At 43.5% G+C, this 26,640-nt stretch overlaps 1 protein-coding gene and 1 non-coding gene across 3 annotated transcripts in view; both read right to left on the bottom strand.

The window, feature by feature from the left end:
- Window positions 1-26,640, bottom strand: part of PRORP (protein only RNase P catalytic subunit) — a 150,091-nt gene that overhangs the window by 2,433 nt on the left and 121,018 nt on the right. For both annotated transcript variants that reach the window (XM_058666338.1, XM_004584757.3), the window contains exons 6-7: window positions 7,350-7,498; window positions 9-204 (exon numbers count right to left, since the gene is read on the bottom strand). In XM_058666338.1, the coding sequence (XP_058522321.1) occupies window positions 9-204; window positions 7,350-7,498 (345 nt within the window). The remainder of the gene's footprint in view (window positions 1-8; window positions 205-7,349; window positions 7,499-26,640) is intronic.
- LOC118759290 (U6 spliceosomal RNA) lies at window positions 20,876-20,982 on the bottom strand. The gene has a single exon (XR_004996094.1). It is a non-coding gene; the product is annotated as a U6 spliceosomal RNA (small nuclear RNA).

The raw sequence follows: 26,640 nt of genomic DNA, 5'->3' as shown, positions 1-26,640 counted from the left end.
TATCATACCTGAAAGGTTATTTTTGATCCTGGAAACCTACTGATAATCGCCAGCTGATGTCCCCGCTGCCACTTGAAGAACAAGCGTTGGGTTTTGGCATCAGCTAGACAGGCCTTGTGGTCCCGCAGTAAGTCTTTTGTGATAAACTTGCAGTGGTTTCCTGAGTGCAGGGTAGCATACAGAAGGAATGGATCATCCTCGGAGCTGAACCAGACATAAGAAAGGAAACAATTAAGCACACTCAAGGAGGCAGAGGAAAGCATTTTACTGTGCTTCTTCCTTATTTTCCTACTTTTCCTTGAGTGCTTCTGAATTCTTCACCAATGTGAGGCTCAGTGAAGCTCAAGAACCGCCCACAAGTCCTCAGCTGCCAGGTGATGGCAAGCAGAGGAGAAGGGCAGGGTGGAGGTTCTAACAGCTCACAGGGGCTCTCTCACTTCCTTTACACTACAAAGTTTGTTCTCCATATTTTGCCTATTTGCCTCCTCCATCGCAGGGTACACCAGTTTTCTTTTTCTTCACTCAAATTTGAGAACCATCCAACAGACTCCTGGGGTATGCTGACACTTTTTGCAAACCACCACATAACTGGCTGTCCCCAAAGCTGAAGCTGCTCTCTTAAAGCAGCATGTGCGCAGCCCTGGCTGAATGTCTGGAAGCCCCCCAGTTGCTCAGAGTTTCCAACAGACCGTCAGCCTTACCACTACTATTGAGTACATGTGCTGTAAAAATAGCAGTAATTGCTTTGGCTCAGGAAATCCAGATCTCAACATGTGATCCACAAGGGGATTTCAAAAGCATGTGAAAAACAGGATTAAAAGACATTAATTTTACTGCGAAAAGTTTTGAAACCCATGCAATCTTTTCATAAGATGCATGTTTCATGATCTTGTAGAAGATCACGCCTGGTATATATGCCTTAATCGAAATGACCAAAAGTAGAACCATATAAAGTTCATCTTACAAACATAAGTATTTCAAGTGAAATGATAAAATGACTGGGATTTGCTTTAAAAAAATCTATAGGATAAAAAGAGAAGAAAAAAGAAAATGACAGCGTGGCAGTTAACACAGGACAAGCTTAGCCAAAGATGTAACTGTTGGAAGTGGATGACACTTTCGTGGAGATTGATCGCACTCTCTCTGTACTTCAATGTGTGTTTGAAAAGCCTTCTTTGGCACATTAGTAGAAAATAGGATTCATGGGGTCCAGCCTGGTAGTTTAGTGGTTAAAGTCCTCGCCTTGAATGCACCGGGATCCCATATGGGGGCCGGTTCTAATCCTGGCTGCTCCACTTCCCATCCAGCTCCCTGCTTGTGGCCTGGGAAAGCAGTTGAGGATGGCTCAAAGCTTTGGGACCCTGCACCTGCTTGGGAGACCTGGAAGAGGCTCCTGGCTTTCACTGGGGCTGCGTGGGGAGTGAACCATTGTATGGAAGATCTTCCTCTCTGTTTCTCCTCCTCTCTATAAATCTGCCTTTTCAATAAAAAAAAATCTTTTTAAAAAATAGGATTAATGCTGGAAATTTACATTTTAAAATCCAAAAACACACCAAGTCAGCAAATCAATTTTTACAACTGATTTTGGAAATTTAGATAATGTAATAAAACCAGGTCTAAAGCAGGCAGTGAGACCAATTTTCAACAGAGTGCTTTTAAAAAAAATATTTATTTGTCCATTTCTTTGAAAGGCAGAGAGATCCTCCATCTGCCTATTTACTTCCTAAATGTCTGTAATGATTTGGACTGGGTAAGGCTGAAGGGGGGAGCCTAGAACTCTACCTTCTCTCTCTCAGAGGTGGCAGGTCCCACGTACTTGGGCATCATTTGTTACTTTTTCAGGTGCATTAGTAGAGAATTGGATCAGATCTAGAGTAGCGACTCTAACTGGCACTCAAGTATGGGATGCTGCAGTGGCAAGTGGAAGCTTAAAACACAGTGCCACAACACTGTTCTTCTGAAAGGCTTCTTGATGAAACCTTTTGTATTCACCCAATTCTTCCATATAAGAAAAATAAGAATGGTGATGATAGCAGCTAGCTGTTTTCCATGTACTTTGTGCTGTACCTTGCGTTTCAGTGTGCTATTTACAAATATTCTATTTAATCTCTGTAATATATTTGAGAAGGTGTTCTAAGAAGGAAGGAGGCACAGAGAAGGGAAACATCTTCTCAGATAGGAAATGGTAAGACCAGGATCTGAACCTGGGGACACTGATTTCCAAGCCTGTACTCTGATGTTCCAACCTAAAGTCACTGTCTGAGGAGAACTGGAAGCAGGGTTAGCTTCCTGCCTCATGCACTGAAAGCCATTGTACATCTTGGAGGATCAAGCGCTTAAGCTTGGGATGCCTGCATCTCACGTCGAGTGCCTAGGGCATTCTACAGGCAATCCTGGCTCTACTTCTAATTCTGTTGCTGTACATCCTGGGAGGCAGCAGGTGATAACCCAAATACCTGGGTCTCTGCTCTCCTTTGGGGAGGACCCACATGGAGCTCTGGGCTGTAAGCTTTGGGCTGATCCAGGTCTAAGCCACTCCCAGCTACTGAGGGTTCTGGGGGAATGGGCCAGCAAACAGAAGATCTCTGTCTCTGTACATCTTTGCCTTTCAAATAAACATATATAAATAAATTAATTTTTTAAAAAAGAGTGATTTGTGTAACACTAAAAAGTCTTAAGAGTTATCCTATTCTAAATAATGAAATCTAGACCTAACTTTGAGGCACAGTACTCATTATCCATGCAAAGTGTGAAATATACTTGTCAGCATAAATCTTTGGGAAACCGAAATACATTGTGAAAGTCTGTAGGTGCTATGTGCACACTGTACATTTTGTTACTGGCCATGTTCTCCATGTTCCTTTGACTTCCATGTAAACTGTAACTCAATGGCAATTTTCTCTATATGTTTAGAATAAAACTCTGGTCACCTGCTTATCTATCAAAGATAGGTAAGGTATATAAGGTCCTGGCTTTCTGTCTGAGCTCAGAATCCATGACCATCACTCCCCCTCTGGTGGGACAGCCACTCACAGAGGCGTTGGTTTCTTCAGGCCTGTCATGCTGATTCCTGCCAGGAGGTGACCAAACACTTTATCTGGCATGTTCCTGCCATCATCCTTCCTCCTTTCTCAAATGATTCCCTCCTTCCCACCACAGGTTCCCTTTCAGAAAGCCCTCTGCTGGCCCCCTCAACCTTTACTGTGTTTATGGCACTGACTGATGACTGCTTGGAGGGGCAGGAGATCCTTATGTGCTTACCCATTTATTGTAAGTCCTAAGATGGCAAGGGCTCGGTCTGATTTATTACTGTTTTTTCAAGAACATAGGAGATGCTCACTGGTATTTGCAACTTATCTAGTTAAGATCTTATTGCACATATTATTTTATGTACTAATCTCACTCCTGATGAATCTTCCTCCAGTTTTTTCTGTCCTGATTTCCTCACATAATTGCTTTATTCTGTTATACAAACTGTTTTTGTCAGTTGTGTCAAATCTTTCTTTAAAAATGAGTTTGAAGGGAGGGAAGCTCGGCAGGCCTCCAGGACCACCCCATCCTGCAGGTTAGGCTTTTTTTTTTAAACCTGCATAGGTGCCTGGAAGCCCCTTGGGCTGCCCTGGGGTGCACCCTCACAATTAGAAGGTCTTGATATATAGGGGGATGACAGGATCACACAGGTGGCAGTGGGAGATGACCTGTGGTTTTTATGCCCAGGTTAGGAATTACAGCTGAGGGATTTCCATCGATAAGCGTACAACATGTGTATATATATAGGGGACTGACATCAAAGTGGTTTGGAGAGAACAAGAGTGAGAGAAGTGGGTCTGAGAGCAACATCTGTGGGGGCAATGTGGTTTCACCCCTGTGGAACTGCAACCTCTGCTGGCTTGCCCAAGAACTGCAGGTAGGGTCAGGCCTTGCTGGGGAGCTAAAGGGGCGCCCCAGCTGGGTTGGGGTTCCCACTGAGAATGAGAGTAGGATTGAGGGCAGCAGATGTGGCTGTACCTGGTTACAGACTGCACCAGTGCGGTGAGTGTACTGGGATGGTGGAGCGACAGACTGGGCTTGACTCCAGCCCTCACTAGTACACGTGAGAGCCAGTTTAGGTGTAGAACAGGCCAGACTAGGTCTTGACTCCTTCTAAGCTATGTGAAAGCCATGTGTGGGCACAGACAAGCTAGCGCTGGGCTACAACAACCAGCAACAAGAACCAGAATGGGTGTGGCTGGTTGAACAAGACCACTGTACTTGTCATGACAGGAGGTGGACAAAGCCAACCTGGGCCAATGGCCCATTAGTGTGCACGGGAACTGCCGCTGGGAAGAGACCCGATGGAGGAGCTTGGGAAACTCCTTCACTGGGACTCAGCCCCTGCAGGTGAGTGCAAGAAGCAAGGCAAGGAGCAGCCCAGACCATGCCAAGTTACAGTACCCGCGGGCATACATGTGATGCAGGTCTGGGGACAGACCAGTCTGGGCCAGCATATTACACCCACTGGCAGATCTGAGAACCAGGGCAGGAGGCAGGAGGAGCCAGATCAGGCCGTAACACCAGCCAGTTCACTTTAGGACTGCGACAGCAATCAGGCTGGAATGGGACAGGCTGCAGCACCTGTCAACAGGAGCTGGAAGAGGGGGCAGGCTAGACTAGGCCGGGCTGCGCAATATGACTGCAGATGCTGAGCTGAGGCGAGTCATGCCAGCCTGGGCCCAGGTACATGAGACCCAGGGACGGGCTATCTGACAGGGCTCGGGTAGCTTGGCTCAGGTCATGGGGTCCACCTGTGCGGTGGGGGATGAGTTCCTGAGCCCCTCGTATTGGTTTTGTGACCTTAGGGGGTGGGGGCTCTGGCAGGGCTTGGGTCTCCTGGCTCTGATCCCAGGGTCTGCCTACTAGCTGAGTGCTGGGTTCACAAGCCTCAGGGGTGGGGGACCCGGTGGGGCCTGGGTCTCCTGTCCTGGGTTCCTGGGGCCCTCACACTAGGTGGATGTTAGGTTTGTGAGCCCCAGGGATGGGGGATCGGCGATGTTTGGGACACATGGACCAGCTACTAAACTCGTCTGCAAGAACATGTCAAACTTCATGAAAAAGGTGGAGCAGTGAACACAGGCCTTGTTGTAAAAGCAGAATATGGAAACATTTGGTGCTGTAGCAGAACAGAACTAACTGGACAACAACCCCAAACAAATGATGACAGCAAAAAAATTTCGGTGAATGGAGCCAATGGACATTGGGAGGGTGACATCATCCTTGGACTGGTAAAATCGGCAGCATTTCAGAACTATCCAAACCACTTGGACAGAACCCTTGTAGTATGTACACATTGAAACTCTGGCTTGATATGAGGTGGCCGTTCCTCATCCCTGGGTACTGGGATGTATGGAAAGTCACGAGTGGTTTCCCCCTTTGTTTCTCTCCTTCCCCAAGGAACAACAAGAAAAAATAGAAAATTTGGAAGCAATGAATTCACCCAATTTTCCCTAAGCCTCAATCCTTCCCACCCTGATCAACCATGTAATCATTATTTAAAAAATAAAATTAAAAAATAATAATAAAATAAAAATGAGGTTGAGGGGTCTGGTGCAGTAGCCTAGTGGCTAAAGTCTTCACCTTGCATGCTCTGGGATCCCATATGGGTGCCACTTTGTGTCCCGGCAGACACGGTCCCATCCAGCTCCCTGCCTGTGGCCTGGGAAAGCACAGGGAACCTGCACCCGTGTGGGAAACCTGGAAGAAGCTCCTGGTTCCTGGCTTCAGATTAGCTCAGCATAAGCTGTTGCGGCCAATTGGGGAGTGACTCAGTGGACAGAAAATCTTCTACTCTGTCTCTCCTACTCTCTGTATATCTGACTTCCCAATAAAATTTTAAAATAAATAAATAAATAAATAAATAACGATGTTGAGGCACCAGTGCTGTGCTGTTGCGAGTAAAGCCATGGCCTGTGATGCCAGCACCCCATATGGCTGCTGGTTTGATTTCTGGCTGGGTCACTTAGAATCCAGCTCCTTGTTGATGCACGTGAGAAAGCAACAGAGGGTGGCCTGGGTCCTTGGTCCCCTGCACCCCAGTAAAAGACTGGGAGAAAATTCCTGGCTCCTGGTTTCAGCCTGACCCAGCCCTGGACAGGGTAGCCATTTCAGGAGTGAATCGGTGGGCAGATGTCACTCTTTCACTCCCTCTCTGTCTCTCTCTGGAACTGTGCTTTATTGATGCTATGCTTTGGATATTAGTTTGGGTGTACCTCAAAGGCCTATTATTGGTTGCAGGTCTGGTACCCAAAGCCTTATGCTAATTGTACCCAGAGGGCAGAAATGTAACCCCATTATGATGCTTGGAGGTGGGGACTTGAGGGAAGTGGCTAAATTAGATTGGTTAGAGACCAGTGTTACGCTGGCATCTATAACACTGGCATCCCACATGGTGGCTGGTTCCTATCCTGGCTACTCCACTTCTGCTCTGCTCCCTGCTATGTGCCTGAGAAAACAGCAGAAGATGGTCCAAGTCCTTAGAGCCTTGGCACCCATCCATGTGGAAGACCTGGGAGAAGTTCCAGGACCCACTGCAGCCACTGGGGAGTAGTAAACTAGCAGATGGAAGATCTCTCTCTCACTCTGTCTTTCCCTCTTTTTCTCTGTAACTCTACTTTCAAATAAACAAGCAAATCTTTCTAAAAATTGGATTAACTTCTTAGGACAGAGCCCTCTTGACACAATAACAGTGGCTTTATAAGCACTCCCTCATGTCATATACTGTGCCACCTTGAGACTCTGCTAGCAAGAACATGGTTATCAGACACTGAACTTGTGAAGCTGCCTGATCTTGGATCATGAACTTCCAAAATTCTAATTAGAAATAAACTTCTTTGCCTCCAGTACTGTGGCATGGTGGGTTAAGCTGCCTATGCAGTGCTGGCCTCCCATACTGGAGTGCTAGTTCAAGATGCTGCTGGTCCCTTTCCAATTTAGCTTGTTGTAAACACGAGTGGGAAAGCAGTATAAGATGGCCCAAGTACTTGGGCCTCTGCCACCATGATACTAGGAAGGAGTTCTTGGATCTTCACTTCAGCTGTGCTTAGACCTGGCTGTTACAGACATTTGGAGAGGGAAGTAACAGATGGAAATTCTCTCTCTGTCACTCTGCGTTTCAAATGTACAAAAAAAATCTTTAAAAGAATAAAATAAACCTCTTTCCTTCACAAGTAGCTTCTCCCAGCTATTTGCTGTCATAACAAAAAGTCAATGATTACAGTTGAGTATAATACATACATATGATAAAAAAAATGTCAAAGTAGGTAGCTCCTAGGTAGGTAACTGGCGTGTACTGAAATTCACCTGATACTACTTACATATCGTCAGCAAAAAAACAGCTGGCTTGCTTCTGTATTTTTTCCATCTCATCCTTTCTCCACCGGGAACGCTGTGTTAGCATGTGCTTCCGTCCCAGGACCAGCAATTGCATATTCTGCTTGGTTAGTTGGGAGACTACATCCAAAAGCTAAAAAACACAAATCAACACCCAAGAGAGTCAAAAAAAGAGAGTCAAATAACTGCAGTGATTGTTCTAGCTGGTTCCACTTTTCTGGAAAAGGGTAAGAAAATAGTCTTCAAAGATATTTCAACTTTGAAAGCCTGAAGAGAATGCTTCCCTGTAATGAATTAACACATAACATCTGCTTACTGATCACACTACTCTGAAACACAGTTTTTCAAGCATGGAATAGATCAGTCATTTCAAAACCTTATTTTTTAGGACCAAGGAGGAGCTCAAAAGAGATTTGTTCCTATATACTCCTAAACCGCTTCAACCAAAACAATTTTTTTTGAAGGTTTATTTTATTTTTACTGGAAAGTCAGATATACAGAGAGGAGGAGAGAGAGAGAGGAAGATCTTCCGTCCGATGATTCACTCCCCAAGTAGTCGCAATGGCCGGAGCTGACCTGCGCCAATCTGAAGCCAGGAGCCAGGAGCCTCCTCTGAGTCTCCCACATGGGTACAGGGCCGCAAGGCTTTGGGCCATCCTTGACTGCTTTCCCAGGCCACAAGCAGGGAGCTGGATGGGAAGTGGGGCCTCTAGGATTAGAACCGGTGCTCATATGAGATCCTGGCACGTGCAAGGTGAGGATCCTAGCTGCTAGGCTACCGTGCCAGGCCAAACCAAAACAGTTTAACTGGTATATTTATATGTTTTATTCTGCTAACTTCTCCTTTGTTTTGAAATTTGTCAGTGGTTGGAGTTGACTGTGACTTTATGATGAACTTTGCCGCATCATGCTTTTTCACTGCTACATCTTCTACTCTTTTTAAAATCCCTTTGTCTTCCCAAAGACATACTCATTTCCATCCTCTGGCCTACTTCCAAGTCAATAAATTTATCTCCATCTTCTCCATTATCTACCTTCCTTGTGTGCACATGAACTCCTTCAAGGTCTAAACTTAGATTTTCAGCAAATCAAGCAATTGGGTGAGCCTGCCTACATTTAATCTTCCTTAAGAAAAAATTCAATAGGAAAAGTTTCATGTATAACTTATTTAACTAGTTGATACTAAGCTAAAGCTATTAAGTTATAATTTAAGTTAGTAATATTGCACCAGAAATATTAACCATTATTGAATTTGTAGGCATTTCTGGTCTCACAAAAAAACTACAAGACAGCAATTGTTGAAGCAACAGACATTTGACTGAGTGTTTAAGAAGACACTGGGATATCCACACTTTTTTTTTTTAAGGTTCAGGATTATTGTATTTTTCTTTTCTTTCTTTTTTTTTTTTTGGCAGTATCTCTCTTTTAGCATTAACATATATCTATATATATGTTAATGCTAAAAGAGAGAGCTGAGTACAAACTTAACATCAAAGTTGAGTGCAACAGCTGAGTACAAACTTAACATCAAAGTTTCTATTCAGTTACATCTTGTTTAGCATTAACAGTCATAAATTGATAAAGTTTTTTGGAGAGAAAATTAAGCCACAATTTAAACTTTGCAGTATATAGTGATTAAGCATGGCTTTACAGAACTTTGCATTTTAACAACTGAAGAATAGAAAAATTTTAGGCAGGTGAGCAGGAAAATCCCCAATAACCCAGTGAGTGAGGAAGAATTTAACTCTACATCCTACCTAGTAAAGTTCAGGAGAAGCAAATAGGGAGCCTGAGCAGTAAGTACAGGCTGAGCGATTATAGGCTAGTTGGCCTTTTCCCTGGCTGTTCCAGACTTTCTGTCTGTCTGTCTGTCTCTCTATCTATCTGAAAAGCCAGATGGGAAGCCTGATCAGTAAGGTACAAGCTGCGTGATTATCAACTAGCTGGCCTTTATTAGTCTCTGTCTATCTGAACTAATTTTGGGGCTCACAAGCAACCCTGATGGTCAGTGTAAGAGAGGCCTGGGAGCCAAGACTGGAACAAAATAAGGACCAGAGAAAGCTCCTCTCCTGAGTCCAGCAGGAAATTTACAACCCTTTTATTTCTGAGTACCACCAGGGGCTCCTGGCTGTAGTTTCCATGTCACCAGACCCTATGAGAGGGTTTTGGGCTGCTACCATCCCGTGTGGGAAGTCCAAAAGGAAATGACTGACCTCAGAGTTCTCAGCCTCCGAGGGCATTCGTATTCCCTGTGATCTCCTACGCAGTCAGGATACGGTTCTCGGTGTCCATACTGACAATCCTCAATGAAGTATCCATTGCTTCTGTGGCGAAAGCATGTGGGAGCCCTCTGGGAGTCTCTGGATACAGAGTCTCTAGGATACAGACCCCCTCTAATCCTCCTGTTCCACCCTGAGATCCCCTCCTGCTCTGAACATACAACCTCCTTTTAAGAGGGTGTCAGGGTTGTTTGGGATATCCACACTTTAATGCTTTGTTTGAATCCTGGTTCAACTTGGAATTTATCTTCCTGCTAATAATGCACGTGGTGGGAGGCAGCAGGTGATGGTTTAAATGGCTGAGTCCTTGCCATCTATGTGCTCGCATCACCGGTTCACTCCCCATGTGCCTGCAGTGGACGGGTGGGCCAGGACCAGAACCAGAAGTGTGAAACACAATCAAGGTTTCCCATGCGTTGTCCAGGATTCAAGTACTTGCACTACCATCAGTGCCTACAAAGGTCTGCATTGGTGAGAAGCGCAAATTAGGATCCAAGGCCAGTAATCAAATCCAAGTACTCCGCAGTGGAACTTGCGTGTGATAACCACTAGGCCGAGGCCAAGTAACTACTCCGGGTATTGCTTTTGACTAGTTTCTTCTTCGTCAAAATTTCTCTCCATGCAGACTTTTAGGGCATCATTTCAAATTTTTACATCAAAATTCAATCACCTACTAGGTCAGTTGTGAGACATCATATTAACACAATATCTAACACACGTGTAGATTCTCTTAAAACATTTAATTAGCAAGGGTTGGATATTTTAACATTACTGTTTAATGTTTTGGGATTCGTATTGGATTTTATGCACCTTACTCTATAACTAATCTATTTTAGGAATCCTAATTTGATTATCTCTAATTATTTCTAGATCTGCATATGTATAACACCTAATATTCAAACAGAAAAGACTTCTATCAGTGTGATGGCCTAAGTTAGCTTTACAATGAGCAAATACAGCTCTTTCCTTCAAAGGCAGAAATAGTGGCTTCAGTGTTCAACACCAGAGCTCCAGTGGCGTAATCGGTTGGTGTACAGTATTTACACAGTATTAATTCAACACCTATTTTGTAGGCCTCTCTATGGTGTAAGGTATAAATGGCAGTTATCATAGCCTGCAAAATTTTAAGATTATGGTCCCTGCCTTTAGTGAGGGGATACCTAATAATTTTTCTTACTTAACTATCAAGTCTAGGAAAATAAATATGTTGGCTCTTCATATATCAAATGGTTAATTAATACTTTTTGACTGCTAAAGGATATATCCAATATGCATTTTTACCCAGGACAAAAACAGCTCATATGAAGCATGAAAAATATAAACTAGAAGATGAAAGAACAAACTAACTCATTCTCTAAAGATTTTCAATATGGATTTACTATTTTTTATTATATATATTTATACAATTGTATAAACAATTAAGTGGGGCTGGTATAAAAAGTAAATAAACATTTATACCAAGGAAATTTGATTCAGAAATTAAAGTAGCCTAAAGACACTGCAAATTTATTTTTTTTCAGGATGCATATATAACATTAATTTTTTTTTTTTTATTGGAAAGCCGGATATACAGAGAGGAGGAGAGACAGAGAGGAAGATCTTCCCTCCGATGTTTCACTCCCGCAACGGGCCGGTGTGCGCCAATCCGAAGCCGGGAACCAGGAAACTCTTCCCTGTCTCCCGCGCGGGTGCAGGGTCCCAAAGCTTTGGGCCGTCCTCGACTGCTTTCCCAGGCCACAAGCAGGGAGCTGGATGGGAAGTGGAGCTTCCGGGATTAGAACCGGCGCCCACATGGGATCCCGGGGCTTTCAAGGCGAGGACCTTAGCTGCTAGGCCACGCCGCCGGTCCCTATAACATTAATTTTTTAAAGCTATGCTGAGAGTAGAGATTGTTTTCAATAAACCCAGATAGAAAATGGCAATTTCTCTTCATGAATAGTAACGGTAACTACTTTTATTTCCATATGAATCATCACAAAGGTTTTGTAAAGACACATTCAAAAAAACCAAACAGAAACACTTTTAGAAACCATTTGCTTGAGTTCCGATGCAATTGGGAAACCACGGTTTAAAGAAAAACACAATTCACAGCTACACCCTGGTTTAGCTGAATGGCTTGTTGGAGCTCAAGCAAGCTCAGTAAGGCTTGACCTACTCAGGGGCACCATCTGGTGGTTGAGTGTTCTCTTCCAGCAGTGATGTGGAGTATATGCACTTCATTGTATCCTTCCCACCAGGCACAATTAAACACCAAGTACAATTAAGCATAACCCTGAATCCTGCTTTGTCCCGACCTGCAGGACACGACGCTCAAACCCGACACGACGCTCAAACCCGACACGACGCTCAAACCCGACACGACGCTCAAACCCGACACGACGTTCAAACCCTGAGGGTGGACTGGGAATGCCAGGCTGCTAGCCACTGGCTGCTGGCCCGAGAAACACACGGACACATGTACTTGGTGGAAGAGTGCCTCTCTCTTTATTTTTACTCCTCATATATATACCTTCTTCTCTAGGGGAGGAGGAGAAGGGGGGTTTCCTGGGAGTAATTATCTTCATTGGAGCAGGGAAGGAACTAATCATCTATATTGAAACAGGGGAGGAAATAATCATCTGAACAGGAGATGGAGGGTGGAGGTTGCATTCTGCTTGCTTTACACAGGATGTTCTGGCCTAATATCCTGCTTGCGTAGCCCTGCTTGCCCAAGGCAGGCTTTGCAATACAACAGGCTGTCAGGTAGGCCAAGTCTAAGGCCCATAAGTCTGTGGCTCCTAACACTGCTTATTATATTTAAAACAAATATAAGACAGCTTGGAAAAGCATATAAAAAAGGTCTAGCATGGTAGCCCAGTGGCTAAAGTGCTTGTCTTGCATGCGCTGGGATCCTATATGGGCATCAGTTCGTGTCCTGGTGGCCCTGCTTCCCATCCAGCTCCCTGCTGGTGGCCTGGGAAAGCAGCTGAGGACAGCCCAAAGCTGTGGGACCCTGCACCTGCATGGGAGACATGGAAGAGGCTCCTGGCTCCTGGCTTCAGCTCAGCTCAGCTCCGGCCGTTGTGGCCACTTTGGGAGTGAACCAGCAGACGGAAGATCTTTCTCCCTGTATCTACTTATTTCTGTAAATCTGCTTTTACAATAAAATAAATAAATCTTTTTTAAAGAAAGTCTAGAAAAAAAGGCAGATCAGTTATAGGTCTCAGGAGATGAAGAACGATATAGTGACGCATTTCCTGGGCTTTTGTTTTTTTTAAGATTTATTTCTTTTTATTGGAAAGGGAGATTTACAGAGAGAGATAGAAAGAAAGGTCTTCCATTGCTGGTTCCCCCAAAGTGGCCTAACAGCCTGAGTCGAGCCTATCCAAAGCTAGGAGTCTCTTCTGGGTCTTTCACATGGGTGAAAGGTCCTAAAGCTTTAAGTCCATCTTCCACTGCTCTCCCAGGCCACAAGCCAGGGAGCTGGATGGAAAGTGGAGCAAACAGGACATGAACTAGCACCCATATGGGATCCCAAAGGAATGATCACACCAGGCCTTGTTTTTGTTTTCTATACCCCAGACTTAGAACTGAAGGAACTGTCAATCTGGAAATGCCAATGCATGCAGAAAAAGCCCATATTAGTCAACAGACCAAGAAAAAGGCAGTCATGGAGAAAACTTGGTAAAAAATAATACTAATGAATTATGTTATGATCTTATATATATATTTAAAGAAATGTATGTTATACTCAAAATATTGTACAAAAAGAGATTTACTCAAAGCACCAAAAATAGTTTTAAAACTTAATCAGAAATAAAAATGGAGGTCTAAGAAATGTTGAAGTAGTCTACAGTAAGGCAGGAAATACAAAACAAATAAGCAAAAACTAGAGATGATAGAGAGAAAATTAAAAATAAAATACCAGACATGAGACCTAACACATCATTAATAATATGAAGTGTAAAGGTCCTAAAAACACTAACTGAAAGATAGTGGTTTAGATCTAGTGGTGTTGTGCATCAGGTGAAACCACGGCCCATAGTGAAGGCAATGCATTTGGGCACTGGTTTGAATCCTGGTCATTTCTTTCTGATCTAACTTTCTACTAATGCATCTAAGAAAGCAGTGGAAGATGGCCCAAGTGCTTGGGCCAATGAACTTATAGGGGAGACCTGGATGAAGCTCCTGATTCTTGGTATTACGCCTTTATTGTTTGTTTTTAAAGGTAGAGATTTGGCAGAGTGAATTAAGAAGCATGACACTGAAGTGAGCCCACAACCAAGACACAGATCTTGGTAAAAATTCTGATGGAGTGTGGGCGCCGGTTCTAATCCTGGCAGCTCCACTTCCCATCCAGCTCCCTGCTTGTGGCCTGGGAAAGCAGTGGAGGACGGCCCAATGCATTGGGACCCTGCACCCGTGTGGGAGACCCGGAAGAGGTTCCAGGTTCCCGGCATCGGATCGGCGTGCATCGGCCCGTTGCGGCTCACTTGGGGAGTGAAACATCGGATGGAAGATCTTCCTCTCTGTCTCTCCTCTGTGTATATCTGGCTGTAATAAAATAAACAAATCTTTAAAAAAAAAAAAAATTCTGATGGAGAAGACCATCATGCTTGAGGCTGAATTCTTGGATACAACAGGAAATGTAAAGGCCAAAATCCAGGCTAAGGAAAGAATTCCTGCTTATCAGTAAAGACTAATCATTAGTGGCAAGCAACTGGAATATGGATGGACTTTGTAAGACTCCAATATTCAAAAGGAGTCCTCTCTTCATCTTGTGTTGAGACTTCATGGTGGCACCAAGAAAAGGAAACCCTGTACTGCTCTCAAGAAGAACAAGCATTAGAGAAGAAGGTTAAGCTGTCTGTCCTGAAGTCCTATAAAGTAGACAAGAATGGCAAAATTAGCTACCTTTACCTCCCTTTGGATGAATGTGGTCCTATGGTGTTTACCAACAGCCATTTTGACAGGCATTATTGTGGCAAATGTCATCTGACTTACTGGTTCAACACATCAGAAGGCAACTGTACATGAAGAGTTAATAAAAGATATTAACTAACAACAACAACAATAGGAATGGGGAATGGTGTCTTGGCATCGCAGGTGCCACCAGCTACAATGCCAGCATCCCTTAGGAGCTACTGCTGATGTCCTAGTTGTCCCTCTTTTGCTCTGTCTCCCTGCTAATGGGCCTGGAAGGGCAGCAGTAGAGTCCAGTGCTTGGGCTTCTGCTACCCACGTGGGAGATCAAAATGGAGTTTCTGGGGTCTTGGTTTGGGCTGGTCCAGTCCCAGCTGTTGTGGTTGTTTGGGGTGTAAACCAGTGAATGGAAGATCTCTCTCATTCTTACAAACCAATCTTCAACAAACAAAACCTCTACAAAGCCTTCAAATAAAAAAACAAGCTAGGCCTTCTATGAAAGGACAAAGGGATATGTGACAAATATTCAGCATATACATAATGGTCAATGCAGATAAGGATATTACTCCATAAAACTCAACGAAGGGGGAACAAGTTTAGATGAGAAAGATGAAGATAAAATTCCCCTTGAGTTCAGGGCAGTCATGACTAGACATGATGCACCATGAACTGTCCTCAATTCAGAGAACTCAGAGATAGAGGGACTAGGCTTTCCTAGGGTGTGAATCATGTAACAGAATACAATGAACAGTACATAGAATATTCTACAGCTTGTATTAGAACATACTGAAATTGTGGATTTGGGGTTTTCCTTTTCAATATTTCCTATTATTTCACTTTTTTTAATTTAATTTTTTTCCTTGACACTACTGCATTTTCTTTGTTCTGATGACTATCTGGATTGAATCTGAATTTTCTATTGCTGCTCAAGATACTTAATTCCCCCCAAAAGAGAAGAACTAAGAACAAATTTTAGATTAATATTTTGAGTGAAAATTTTCTGGCTTGGTTTTCCTTGAAATTTGGCTTACCTTTTGTAGGAAGAAATGAAGACATTCCTTTTTCAAACTTGTGACACAGTTTTGGTATAAGACTGAAAAATGAAGACCAGTTCCTGAGTCTAGGGTAAAAATATGGTTGGCAGGGTGACATTTGCTAGAAATAACTGTGTGTAGGGATGCTCAGGAAACAGAAAGCTGCCTGAGAGGTGGCAGAGGGCAGCGAGAGCAAGAGCTTGAGTAATCCCAAATAGCAAATGCAGCTTCCTTTCCCTCTAGTCCTGTGACCTTCTGCCTCCCCTTCTGCAGCCTCCAGCATTTCCTGGCCTTGTATGGACTCTAAATATTCAAAAAATCCTAAAGCCTGAGGGGACTGACGTCTACACAAATATACATTCTACGCCAGTTCTCCAGCAAGATAATATCATCGATACACCACATCTATTTGTACAGAAATACTCATTATGCGGTACCTTCAGGAAAGCACTTAAAAACACTGTCCAGATAAATACATGGATATATAAAAATAAATTATTATTCAGCCTGAAAAGGAAATGATATGTTAAAAGATTTATATATATTTTGGAAAGGTAGAGTTACAGAGATCCTCCATCTACTGGTGCACTCCCCAAACAACTGTAACAGCCAGGGCTGTATCAGGCTGAAGTCAGCAGCCAGAAGCCCCATTTGGGCTCCCAATGCATGTGCAGAGGCCCAAGGACTTGAGCCATCTTCCACTGCTTATCTGTCCTCAGGCACATCAGCAGCGAACTGAGTGGAGCATACTGTAATAATATGGGAGTAAATGGTGCGGAAGGGGAGGGGAAGGAGATTAAGGAAGGGAAGTGAGAGGAGGTATCTCTATACCTACAAAACGTACCATGCAAAATAATAATACATTTTAAAAAAATGAAGCAGAACAGCCTGCGCTGGAACTGGCACCCATATGAGGATACCAGTGTCACAGAGATGGCTTAATCTACTATGCCACAACACTGGTCCTAGAAATAAGATTCTGATACATTTTGAAACATGTATGAATTTTATGAACTAATTGTGCTAAATGAAATGTCCCACCCACTAAGGGAAAACTATGAGGAAAACTCTATTTATATGAGGTATTCAGAGACATCAAATGGAATGGTGGTTGCTGGGGGCTATGAGGATAGAGAATGAGGAGTCATTGTTTGAAGGATACATAATTTCAGTCTGGGAAGATAATGAAACCAAGGTGTCAAAGATTGCACAACAGTGGCCCAGATTTCAATGCCAGTGAACTAACTGTATATTTAAAAATGGTTAAATGGTAAATTTTATATCATATGTTTGTTTTTATTCTTGTAAAAATAATTTATTTATTGTAAAGGCAGATTTTATAGAAAGAAGGAGAAAGAGAGAAAGGTCATTTATCTGCTGATTCACTCCCCATCTGCCTGTAATAGCTGCAGCTGAGCCTATCCGAAGCCAAGAGCCAGAAGCTTCTGCCGGGTCTCCCACATCCTGCTTTTGCAGGGTTCTGAGGCTTTGAGCCATCCTCAACTGCTTTCCCAAGCCATAAGCAGTAGGCTGGGTGTGAAGCGGAGTAGCCGGGACACGAACTGGTGTCCATCTGGGATCCCAGCACATGCAAGGTGAGGATTCAGCCACTGAGTCATTGTGCAGAGTCTCGGACCCCTATTCTTAAGGTTTGATGATGTAATCTCATCTTCTGTAGCTACTTCATGCTGTAGGGTTATAGATCTTACATGTCCCAGGTTTGGGAATCTCCTTATCTTATCTAACAAAGTCATCCTATGAGCCGTAGTATGTAGCTGGTGCTGGTGGCTGTGCTTATTTTACCAAGGTAAGAGTTTTATCACAGAAACTAGAAATGCAAAAAATGTGAGCAGAAAAGGACAATGAATTATCAGATATGCATTGATTATTCAATCTTAATAATTATCAGGTCATGGCCAATTCATTTTGATGGCTTGCTTCGAGGTTATTCTGAAACAAATCTAAGCTATTATTCTGCTTCATGTATAAATTTTTCACAACATACTTATGAATACAAAGATTCTTTAATAATAAGCACTGTATGTGCCCGGCATGGTAGCTTAGTGGCTAAAGTTCTCGCCTTGCACATGCCAGGATCCCATATGGGCGCCAGTTCTAATCCCGCCAGCTCCATTTCCCATCCAGCTCCCTGCTTGTGGCCTGGGAATACAGTGGAGGACGGCCCGAAGCCTTGGGACCCGGCACCTGCATGGGAGACCCAGAAGAAGCTCCTGGCTCCTGGCTTCAGATCAGCCTAGCTTCGACCATTGCAGCCACTTGGGGCGTGAACCAGCAGGCTGAAGATCTTCCTCTTTGTCTCTCTTCCTCTGTATATCAGACTTTTCAATAAAAATCAATAGATTAAAAAAAATACTATTATTGGGCCTGGTGGCGTGGCCTAGCAGCTAAAGTCCTCGCCTTGAACGCCCTGGGATCCCATATGGGCGCTGGTTCTAATCCCTACAGCTCCACTTCCCATCCAGCTTCCTGCTGGTGGCCTGGGAAAGCAGTCAAAGATGGCCCTAAGCTTTGGGACCCTGCACCCGCAAGGGAGACCCGGAAGAGTTTCCTGGTTCCCGGCATCGGATTGGCGCAGTACCAGCCATCGTGCTCACTTGGGGAGTGAATCATCAGACGGAAGATCTTCCTCTCTGTGTCTCCTCCTCTCTGTATATCTGACTTTGTAATAAAAATAAATAAATCTTAAAAAAATTACTATCATTGCATCTAAAAATTGAATAATTCCCTAGTGTGTCACCTGACCCTTACTATCATATTTCTGTACCATATTTTTAAAAACTATTTTTCTTCAATTTGAAAGGCAGAATGACAGAGAAATAGAGACAGAGATAGAAAAATCTTCCAGTTTTGATTCAGTGAGGGCTAGACAGGCCAAAGTCAGGAGCCTGGAACTATCTGGGTCTCTCACATGGCTGGTAGGGACCCAAGCACTTAATGCATCTTTGGCTACCAGGATGGATCAGGAGGGTGAATCAGAACCACAGGTGCTGGGACTAGACCTGGTACGTTGACATGGGATAGTGTTTCAAATGACATCTTAACCACTGCGCCAAATGCTCACTCCTATTTTTCAGTTTTTTGAGGAACTTCCTTACTATTTCCCACAATGGCTGTACTAATTTGCCTTCCTACCAACAGTACAAGGGGTCTTTTTCTTCACATCCCGCTGGCACTTTTTTTTTTAAGTAGCAGCCCATTTAACTGAAGTGAGGTGATAGCTCATTGTGGTTTTGATTTGCATTTCCCTAATGATTAGCAATGTTGAACATTTCTCACGTATCTGTTGGTCACTTATACGTTTCCTTTTGAGAAATGTCTGTTTAGATCTACTGTCCATTTTTACTGGATTATGTGTTTGTATGTGTGCACGTGTGTGTTTTGCTACTGAATTGAGTTTCTTTTTTCTTTTTTTTTTTTTTTGGGAAAAATGATGCCATTGTATAATTCATGAGCCCGTGATGAATTTGACTAGAGAAAAGAGATTATTCGGAATGAATGAAGCTGAAATAAAAAACATCAAAACACATGGGATACAGCCAAAAAAGCCAACAACCAAAAAACAGTATGGATTGGACTACTGGAGTTACATTTTCCATGTTGGTTTCCTTATATAAGAGAGAAAATATGGTATTTGTTCTTTTGTGATTGACTCATTTCACTGAGCATAATGGTCTCTAGTTGGGACCACCTGTTTGTAAAAAGAATAATTTCATTCTTTTTAACAGCTGAATAGTATTTCACGGAGTAGATGTACCACAGTTTCTTTAACCACTCTTCCTTGGACACACATCTGGATTGTTTCCATGTCTTTGCTATTGTGCATTGTGCTGCTGTGAATATAGGATTACAGAGTCCCTTCTCACATGCAGATTTCACTCCTTTTGGGTATATTCCTAAGAGCGGGATAGCTGGGTCATATGGCAGGTTTATTTGCAATTTTCCAAGCACTCTCCATACTGATTTCCACAGTGGTTATACTAGCCTATGCTCCCATTAGCAGTGAAGGAGGGTGCCTTTCTCCCCACATCCACACCAGCAGGTATTGTTAGCTGAGTTCTGAATGTAGGCCAGTCTCACTGGAGTTAGGTGGTACCTCAATGTGGTTTTCATTTGTATCTCTCTTACGGCTAGGGAGCCTGAGCATCTTTTCATATGTCTGTAAGCCATTTGAATCTTCTTTTGAGAAATGTCTGTTCATTTCCTTTGCCCATTTTGTTACAGGGTTGTTGTTTTTTTGCTGTCCCTGGGTTTCTGAAGCTCTTTGTAAATCCTGGATATTAGTCCCCTATCACTTGTGCAGTATGCAAATATTTTCTCCCATTCTGTTGGTTGCTTCTTCACTTTGTTAATTGTTTCCTTTGCTGTACAGAAGCTTTTTAGTTTGATGTAGTCCCATTTGTTTATTTTGGATTTGACTGCCTTAGCTTTTGGCATCTTTTCTAAGAAGTCTTTCCCTGAATTGAGTTTTTTTATATACTCAGGCTATTAACCCCTGGTCAGATGTATAACTTGCAAAAATTCTCTCTACATTAGCTTCTCCATTCATTGTTTTCTTTGTTACACAGAAGCTCTTTAGTTCAATGAAATTCCATTTATTATTTTTGCCTTGGTTTCTTCTTTGAGGTCTAATACATAAAATATTTACCCATTCTGATGTCCTAAATGGTTTTCCCTATGCTTTCTTTAAGTAGTTTCAAAGCTCTAAATCACTTAGGTCTTTAATCCATTTTGGGTTGACTTATGTAAAAGATGAGAGATTGTGGGCGACAGGTAGGTATCTAGGGGTCCGTTGCCATTTTGCATGTGGATATCATTTCCCTAGCAGCATTTACTGAAATCTCTTATTTCCAATGCACATTCTTAGCTCCTGAATCAAAGATCAGGTGGCTGTATATGTATAAATTTATTTCTAGGCCCTCCTGTTCCAGTGATCTATGCATCTGTTGAATTTCCATACTGTGCTGCACTGTAATACAGATATATGTATGTATGTATATATCTAAAGAGTTATTTATTTATTTGAAAGTGAGAGTGCTGGAGAACGAAGGACAGGCCAGAAGAGATCATCCAGCTCCTGGTTCACGGCACTGATAGCTGTAAGAGCCAGAGCTGAGCCAGACTGAAGCCAGGAGCTAGGAGCTCCATCAGGGCATCCCACACGGGTCATCTCCCACCCTTTCTCCCAGGCCATTAGCAAGGAGCTGGGTCAGAAGTGGAACAACTGGGACACAAACTGGCAAATGGGATGCCAGCATTGTGGGTGACAGCCATAGCACAAGGCCAGCCCACTTCACGAATTTGCGTGCCATCCTTGCGCAGGGGCCATGTTAATTTTCTCTGTTTCATTCCAATTTTAGTATATGTGCTGCTGAAGCGAGCATACCAGTAATATATTTTAAAGCCACACAGTGTAAGGCTTTCTGCTTTATTCTTTTCGTTCAAAATTGCTTTGGCGATTGGGAATTTTTTTCATGGTTCTATATAAATTTCACAATTTTTACCTAGTTCTGTGAAAAATGCCATGGATGTTTTCATAGGGACCGCACTGTTTTTGGTAGTATTGACATTTTAACAATACTGATTCTTGGGGCAGGTGTTTGGTATACTGGGGTAGTGATTCTGTTTGGGATACCCACATCTTATCTCAGAATGCCTCATTCACGTACAGGCTACTCCACTTCACATTTAGCTTCCTGCTGACACCCACTTTGGATGGCAATAGAAGGTGATCTAAGTACCTGTGGTCCTGTCCCCCATGTGGGAGACTTCATTAGAGTTCTAGGCTCCTGTTCTGGAGCTGGCACTTCTCTTGTTGCTATGGGCATTTAGGGAGTGAACCAGCAGATGTAAGATTTCTGTCTCTGTCTCTCTCTTTCTCTCTCCCTGCTTTTTTTTTTTTAAAGATTTATTCATTTTATTACAGCCAGATATACACAGAGGAGGAGAGACAGAGAGGAAGATCTTCCGTCCGATGATCCACTCCCCCAGTGAGCCGCAACTGGCCGGTTCTGCTCTGATCTGAAGCCAGGAACCAGGAACCTCTTCTGGGTCTCCCACGCAGGTGCAGTGTCCCAATGCATTGGGCTGTCCTCAACTGCTTTCCCAGGCCACAAGCAGGGAGCTGGATGGGAAGTGGAGCTGCTGGGATTAGAACCGGCACCCATATGGGATCCCGAGGCTTTCAAGGTGAGGACTTTAGCCGCTAGGCCATGCCGCCGGGCCCATCTCCCTGCTTTTTAAATGAAATGGACCAAAAAACAGATCAGTCAACAGTCATCAGTCAACAGCCCCAGCATGCAATTCCATTTCTTTATGAACTCTTCAACTTCTTCATCACTCACAGTTTTCATTACAGATATCTTTCACCTCTTTGGTTAAATTTATTCCTAGGAGGCTCAGTGAAGTAGCCTAGTGGCTAAAGTCCTTGCCTTGCTTACATGGGGATCCCATATAGGTACCAGTTTGTATCCCAGCTGCCCCACTTCCTTTCCAGCTCCCTGCTGTGGCCTGGGAAAGCAGTTGATGATCCTGCACCCATGTGGGAGACCTGGAAGAAGCTCCTGGCTCCTGGCTTTGGATTGGCTCAGCTCCACCCGTTGCAGCTACTTTGGGAGTGAACCGGCAGATGGAAAAATCTTTCTCTCTGTCTCTCCTTCGCTCTCTAAATCTGACTTTCCAATAAAGATAAATAAATCTTAAATTTTTTTTATTTATTTGAAAGGAAGATTTTACAGAGAGCTGGGAGAGACAGATAAAGATCTTCCATCTGCTGATTTCTTCCCCAATAGGTCACAGTGGCCACAGATGAGCTGATCTGAAGCCAGGAGCTTCTTCTGGGTCTCCCATATGCATGCAGGGGCATAGGGATCTGAGTCATCCTCTACTGCCTTGATAGGCCATAAGTGGGGCTCTGGATCAGAAGTGGCGCAGATGGGACATGAACCAACACCCACATGGGATGCTGGTGTTGCATGCAGAGGATTAGCTATTACGAACGGGACTGTGTTCCTGATTTTCTTTTTCAGGTAATTCATTATTAGTAAGTAACAATGTGACTGATCTTTGTATGCTGACTTTGAGTAGGTTTTAAAAATTTATTTGAAAGGCAGAGTTATACAGAGAGTGAGAGAGAAAGCAATCTTCTATCTATTGGTTCACTTCCCAAATGGCTGGAAGGGTTGAGGCTTAGCCAGGCCAAAGCCAGGAGCCAAGAGTTTCTTCTGCACCTCTCCCATGGGTAAAGGGTATTGAGGATTTGAGCTGTGCTCTGATGCTTTCCTGGGTACATTAGTAAGAAGTTGGATTGGAAGTGGAGCAGCTGGAACTTGAATTGGCACCCATTTTGGATGCAGGCACTGCAGGCAGTATGCTAACACACTAACCCACAGTGCTGGTTCCAATAATATGTGTTTTAAAGCACAGAAGACACTTTAGACTACCATACTTTTATCAGAAAAAAAGCTGTAGCAAAGCAGAGGCTGAAAGAAGGGATACTTTTTGGAAGATGGTTCTTGAGAAAGCAGAAGATAAAAGCTAGAGAACAGGTGGGTAGCACACCTCTTCTGACTGAAATGGAAGTAGGTTGTGAAAGGATTTGAACATAGGAAAGTTGGATTGCGTGGTTGGTGCATGTATATATACTGTGCACACAGAGCTGGGGTGTGTGAGTGTGCTGTTCCTCCTGGTACTGTCTGTGTTCTGTGTGGAACAGCAGCAGGTGAATCATAGGCAGAGGGATGGTAGAGGGAGTGGGGGAGGAGGCTTGAGGGCAAAGGCACAGATGAGATATGGCTGGTGTGGGAACTGTGTGACTGCAGACAAGTACAGACAGCTGGACAGGGTAAACCCCGGGTGTGGTTAGAGGCAGCTGAAGTCAGCTCCGCAGCCTGACTGCAAAGTGATACAGAGCAAATAGAAGACAGCCAGTGAGGATCATGACTGACTTTTTTGTTCTGTGTTAATATTTAATTAAAAGGTACTTTCTACAGTAGGTACAATCATACTGAAACATCTGCATCTAATGTTACTCTGTTAAATATTAGTGACTGAAGATATCATTCTAAAGTTATGTCAGTATAGACTCTGCAGTTAGGGGTTGTGTCCTGAATTGGGAACTTCAAAGTCCTATTGATTTGTTGCTAGCTTTTGATGAAATGTGCAGAGGGAATCGCTCCCACCTGTGACTAAGTTTCCTGCTAGCTTGGGCAGAGCAGAAGTGACTCCAACACCCCGCCGAAGTTAAGCAGACACTCCCATCCAGGAATTTGCAATGCCGGATCACCCTGACCTTGTCTCTGTGCAGAGAGGGTCAGCACCCACATGATGAGCACCCCACACTACCTGCCTCATGCATGCCGCAAATCGAGGAGCTGCTGCCTTCTCCCATCGGCCCCACCTAAGATGTATAAAACCCCAGCGCTGTAAACCCCGGATGGCTATTTCTCTCACGTGGTCACCCCGCCTGATGGAAGTGGTCCTGAGCAGTTTCCAACTAGGGAGCAGGCCATCAGACTCTCTCCCCTAATAAAATCCTGCCTGTATTAAAAGTCCCTCCTTTTCCCTCACTCCCAGTCACCCCTGAACCTAACATTTTGGTGTTGAAACCTGAGAGAAGTTGAGGGATGGCTTCTTGCTCACTTGAGCCAGCTCTCTGGGTAAGGGCTGAGACTCCCCTCCTTGGAATTCCTCTACTTCCTCCAAGGTTTCTTTGCTTCTGGGGTAATCAGAGGGTGAGGGTCACAGGGTGACCATGGAGCACCCCAGCCACTTTTTACTCTTCTGGCCACCTGGGGAAACCCCCAGCCAGGCTGTCCCATGTGGATGGACTCTGCCCAACCCAGCACTTCCTTTTCTCTTCCACTACCCTTAACAGTGTTATGAAAATTCATCTATCACGTGAGCATTAGTAAAATGTAAAACTGTTTCATTTACATATACTTTCTTTGAATGTAAATATTAAGCAGCCTTTCAGAATTTTCAACCATTTATCATAGTAATGAATGAGGGAAGTGTGCTTTCTTAATAAGGAATGTGAAGGAGAAAGACATTAGGGACTTACTCAAGGTATTCCTATGTGGTGATTTAGACAAAGTATCTCAAAACCACCTGAGTCTCCGGGCATGCTCTCTCTGGTAACAACTCCTCCTTAAGGATGAGTTTAGGAAGCAAATAGGGTCCAGTTGGTTAGGAGGACTCAGGGAGGCCCTGTGTCAGTGCTGACACAATTCTTTTGCCCAACTTCTCTCCTGTTAATGATTCAGTGAGAGAATGGTGAGGAGAGGCTGTGTTTTACCTTAGCCTTCACTAGTAGCAGACCCCAATTCTATTCAGCGGAGTCCAGCAAACCTGGAATAACGCATCTGGGCTCTCTGATGTTATTATTCTGTGTGTAAAATGAAGGGGTATAAATAGCTCTTCAGGAACCACAGAAAGTTCACAAATTCCTGAACCCAGGAATAGTTTTCCTCTCTTTCAGGGACTTCTCACATATGGAGAGCTTGACTGAAGTAGAAACTGTCCTCTCTGTAAATGGCCAGTAGTTATTATTAGTGCAAACTGGGATGGAGTAGAGTGAAGAGGAAGGAGTTAAGAATTTGACAGGTCTGAGATTTCAAAGATTCCACTTTTCTCATAGAAACTCCTCTAAGTATGCACACCAACCAGGAGGTAACAAGATCCAGTCTTTGATCTGCCTCCCCTTCACATTACACACATTGCTGTAATTCACCACCTGAGCTGTGCAAGGACAGCATGAGTTTTAAATAGAATGTTGATATAAAAGAGAACATTTACGGTTGTTTATAAATAGATATTTGAAATTCAACTTAAAAAGAGATGTTTTAAAAATAACCACAGGTAGCCTGCAAATTGTTTCAGTGTGAAGTGATATCAATGTCTGATATCAGTTACACAATTGCTTTGGAGACTGAAGTCAGGAAATACACATCCAGTTGGGATTGTGAGATTGCTTTGCTAACGACAACCACATGGTAACTTGAAGCTTGGACTGGGACTAATGGTCCTGAGTAGGGGTTTTCCTCTTGGAGTTGGCTGGATTTCAAGTTATGATAGCTTTAGGCCAAAGGCAGATCAGAGAAAGTAAGAAGAGTAAATAACTGTGTTCTCTACAAAGTTCATGGCAGGAAAAACAAACAAAACCAAGCAAATGAACAGCCCCCAGCACCCCCAAAAAAGAGAAGCCATAGTTAGTGCAATGGAGTTTTCTACTTGTTTCTATGATGCTCCCACCCTCAGCAGACTAGCTAATATTCTGTTTAATTTCCTTCTGCCATTTGACACCTGTTGCTGCAGGGGTGGGGATAGTGACAGGATTGTTTTTAAATGGAAGATTAATAAATAATTTTGTCTTGTTGGAACTGTTCAAGAGCTATATACCATTTAGGAGACACCAGCACTTGATGAAAACAAGAGAATTAGGACACAGAGAAAAGGCAGTGTTTTGGTGAAGAAGCAGAGCTATGACAAGGAGAGAGAGGGAGGCTTTCACTGGGGATGCAAGGACTTGGAAGCTTTCTGTATCTAGCGTTCCAGTTCTAGCAGGCAGAGGCAGGGCTGGGACTAAGCAGGAGTCTTAATCCATGTCTTTATGCACAGAAGATGTAAAACTATTTGGTGATCGGCTCACATTACAGAGATCTTTGAAACTCTTGGAATACTGTATGGCCACAAAATACTACCAATTCACTATGACTTCATGGATGAACCCATTGGTTTACATTAGACCAACCATGCCCTATATCCCTTGCCGTCAGTCTTTGGTATTTTAGGGAGATTTCAATGATCTCATCTTGTTCTTAGTCAATGAAACACTTCTACTGGTGATGACAAATGTCTTTCCTGCTTTGGGAACATCCTGTCAAGTGTAGGATGTGTTTCCTGCCTGCCACTGTCTTCACTGATACCATGAGCACCCACACAGTTATTCAGCCTTTCGGAAAAGAATTCAATTGTTGGCCTACATGTATTTCCCCAGCCAGCTTAGAGACAGAGTTGTCTAAAAGACAGAAAATTCATCTCCT

Source organism: Ochotona princeps, chromosome 6 (assembly GCF_030435755.1).
Source record: "Ochotona princeps isolate mOchPri1 chromosome 6, mOchPri1.hap1, whole genome shotgun sequence".
Classification (NCBI taxonomy): domain Eukaryota; kingdom Metazoa; phylum Chordata; class Mammalia; order Lagomorpha; family Ochotonidae; genus Ochotona; species Ochotona princeps.
This window is presented reverse-complemented; position numbering and strand designations above follow the sequence as displayed.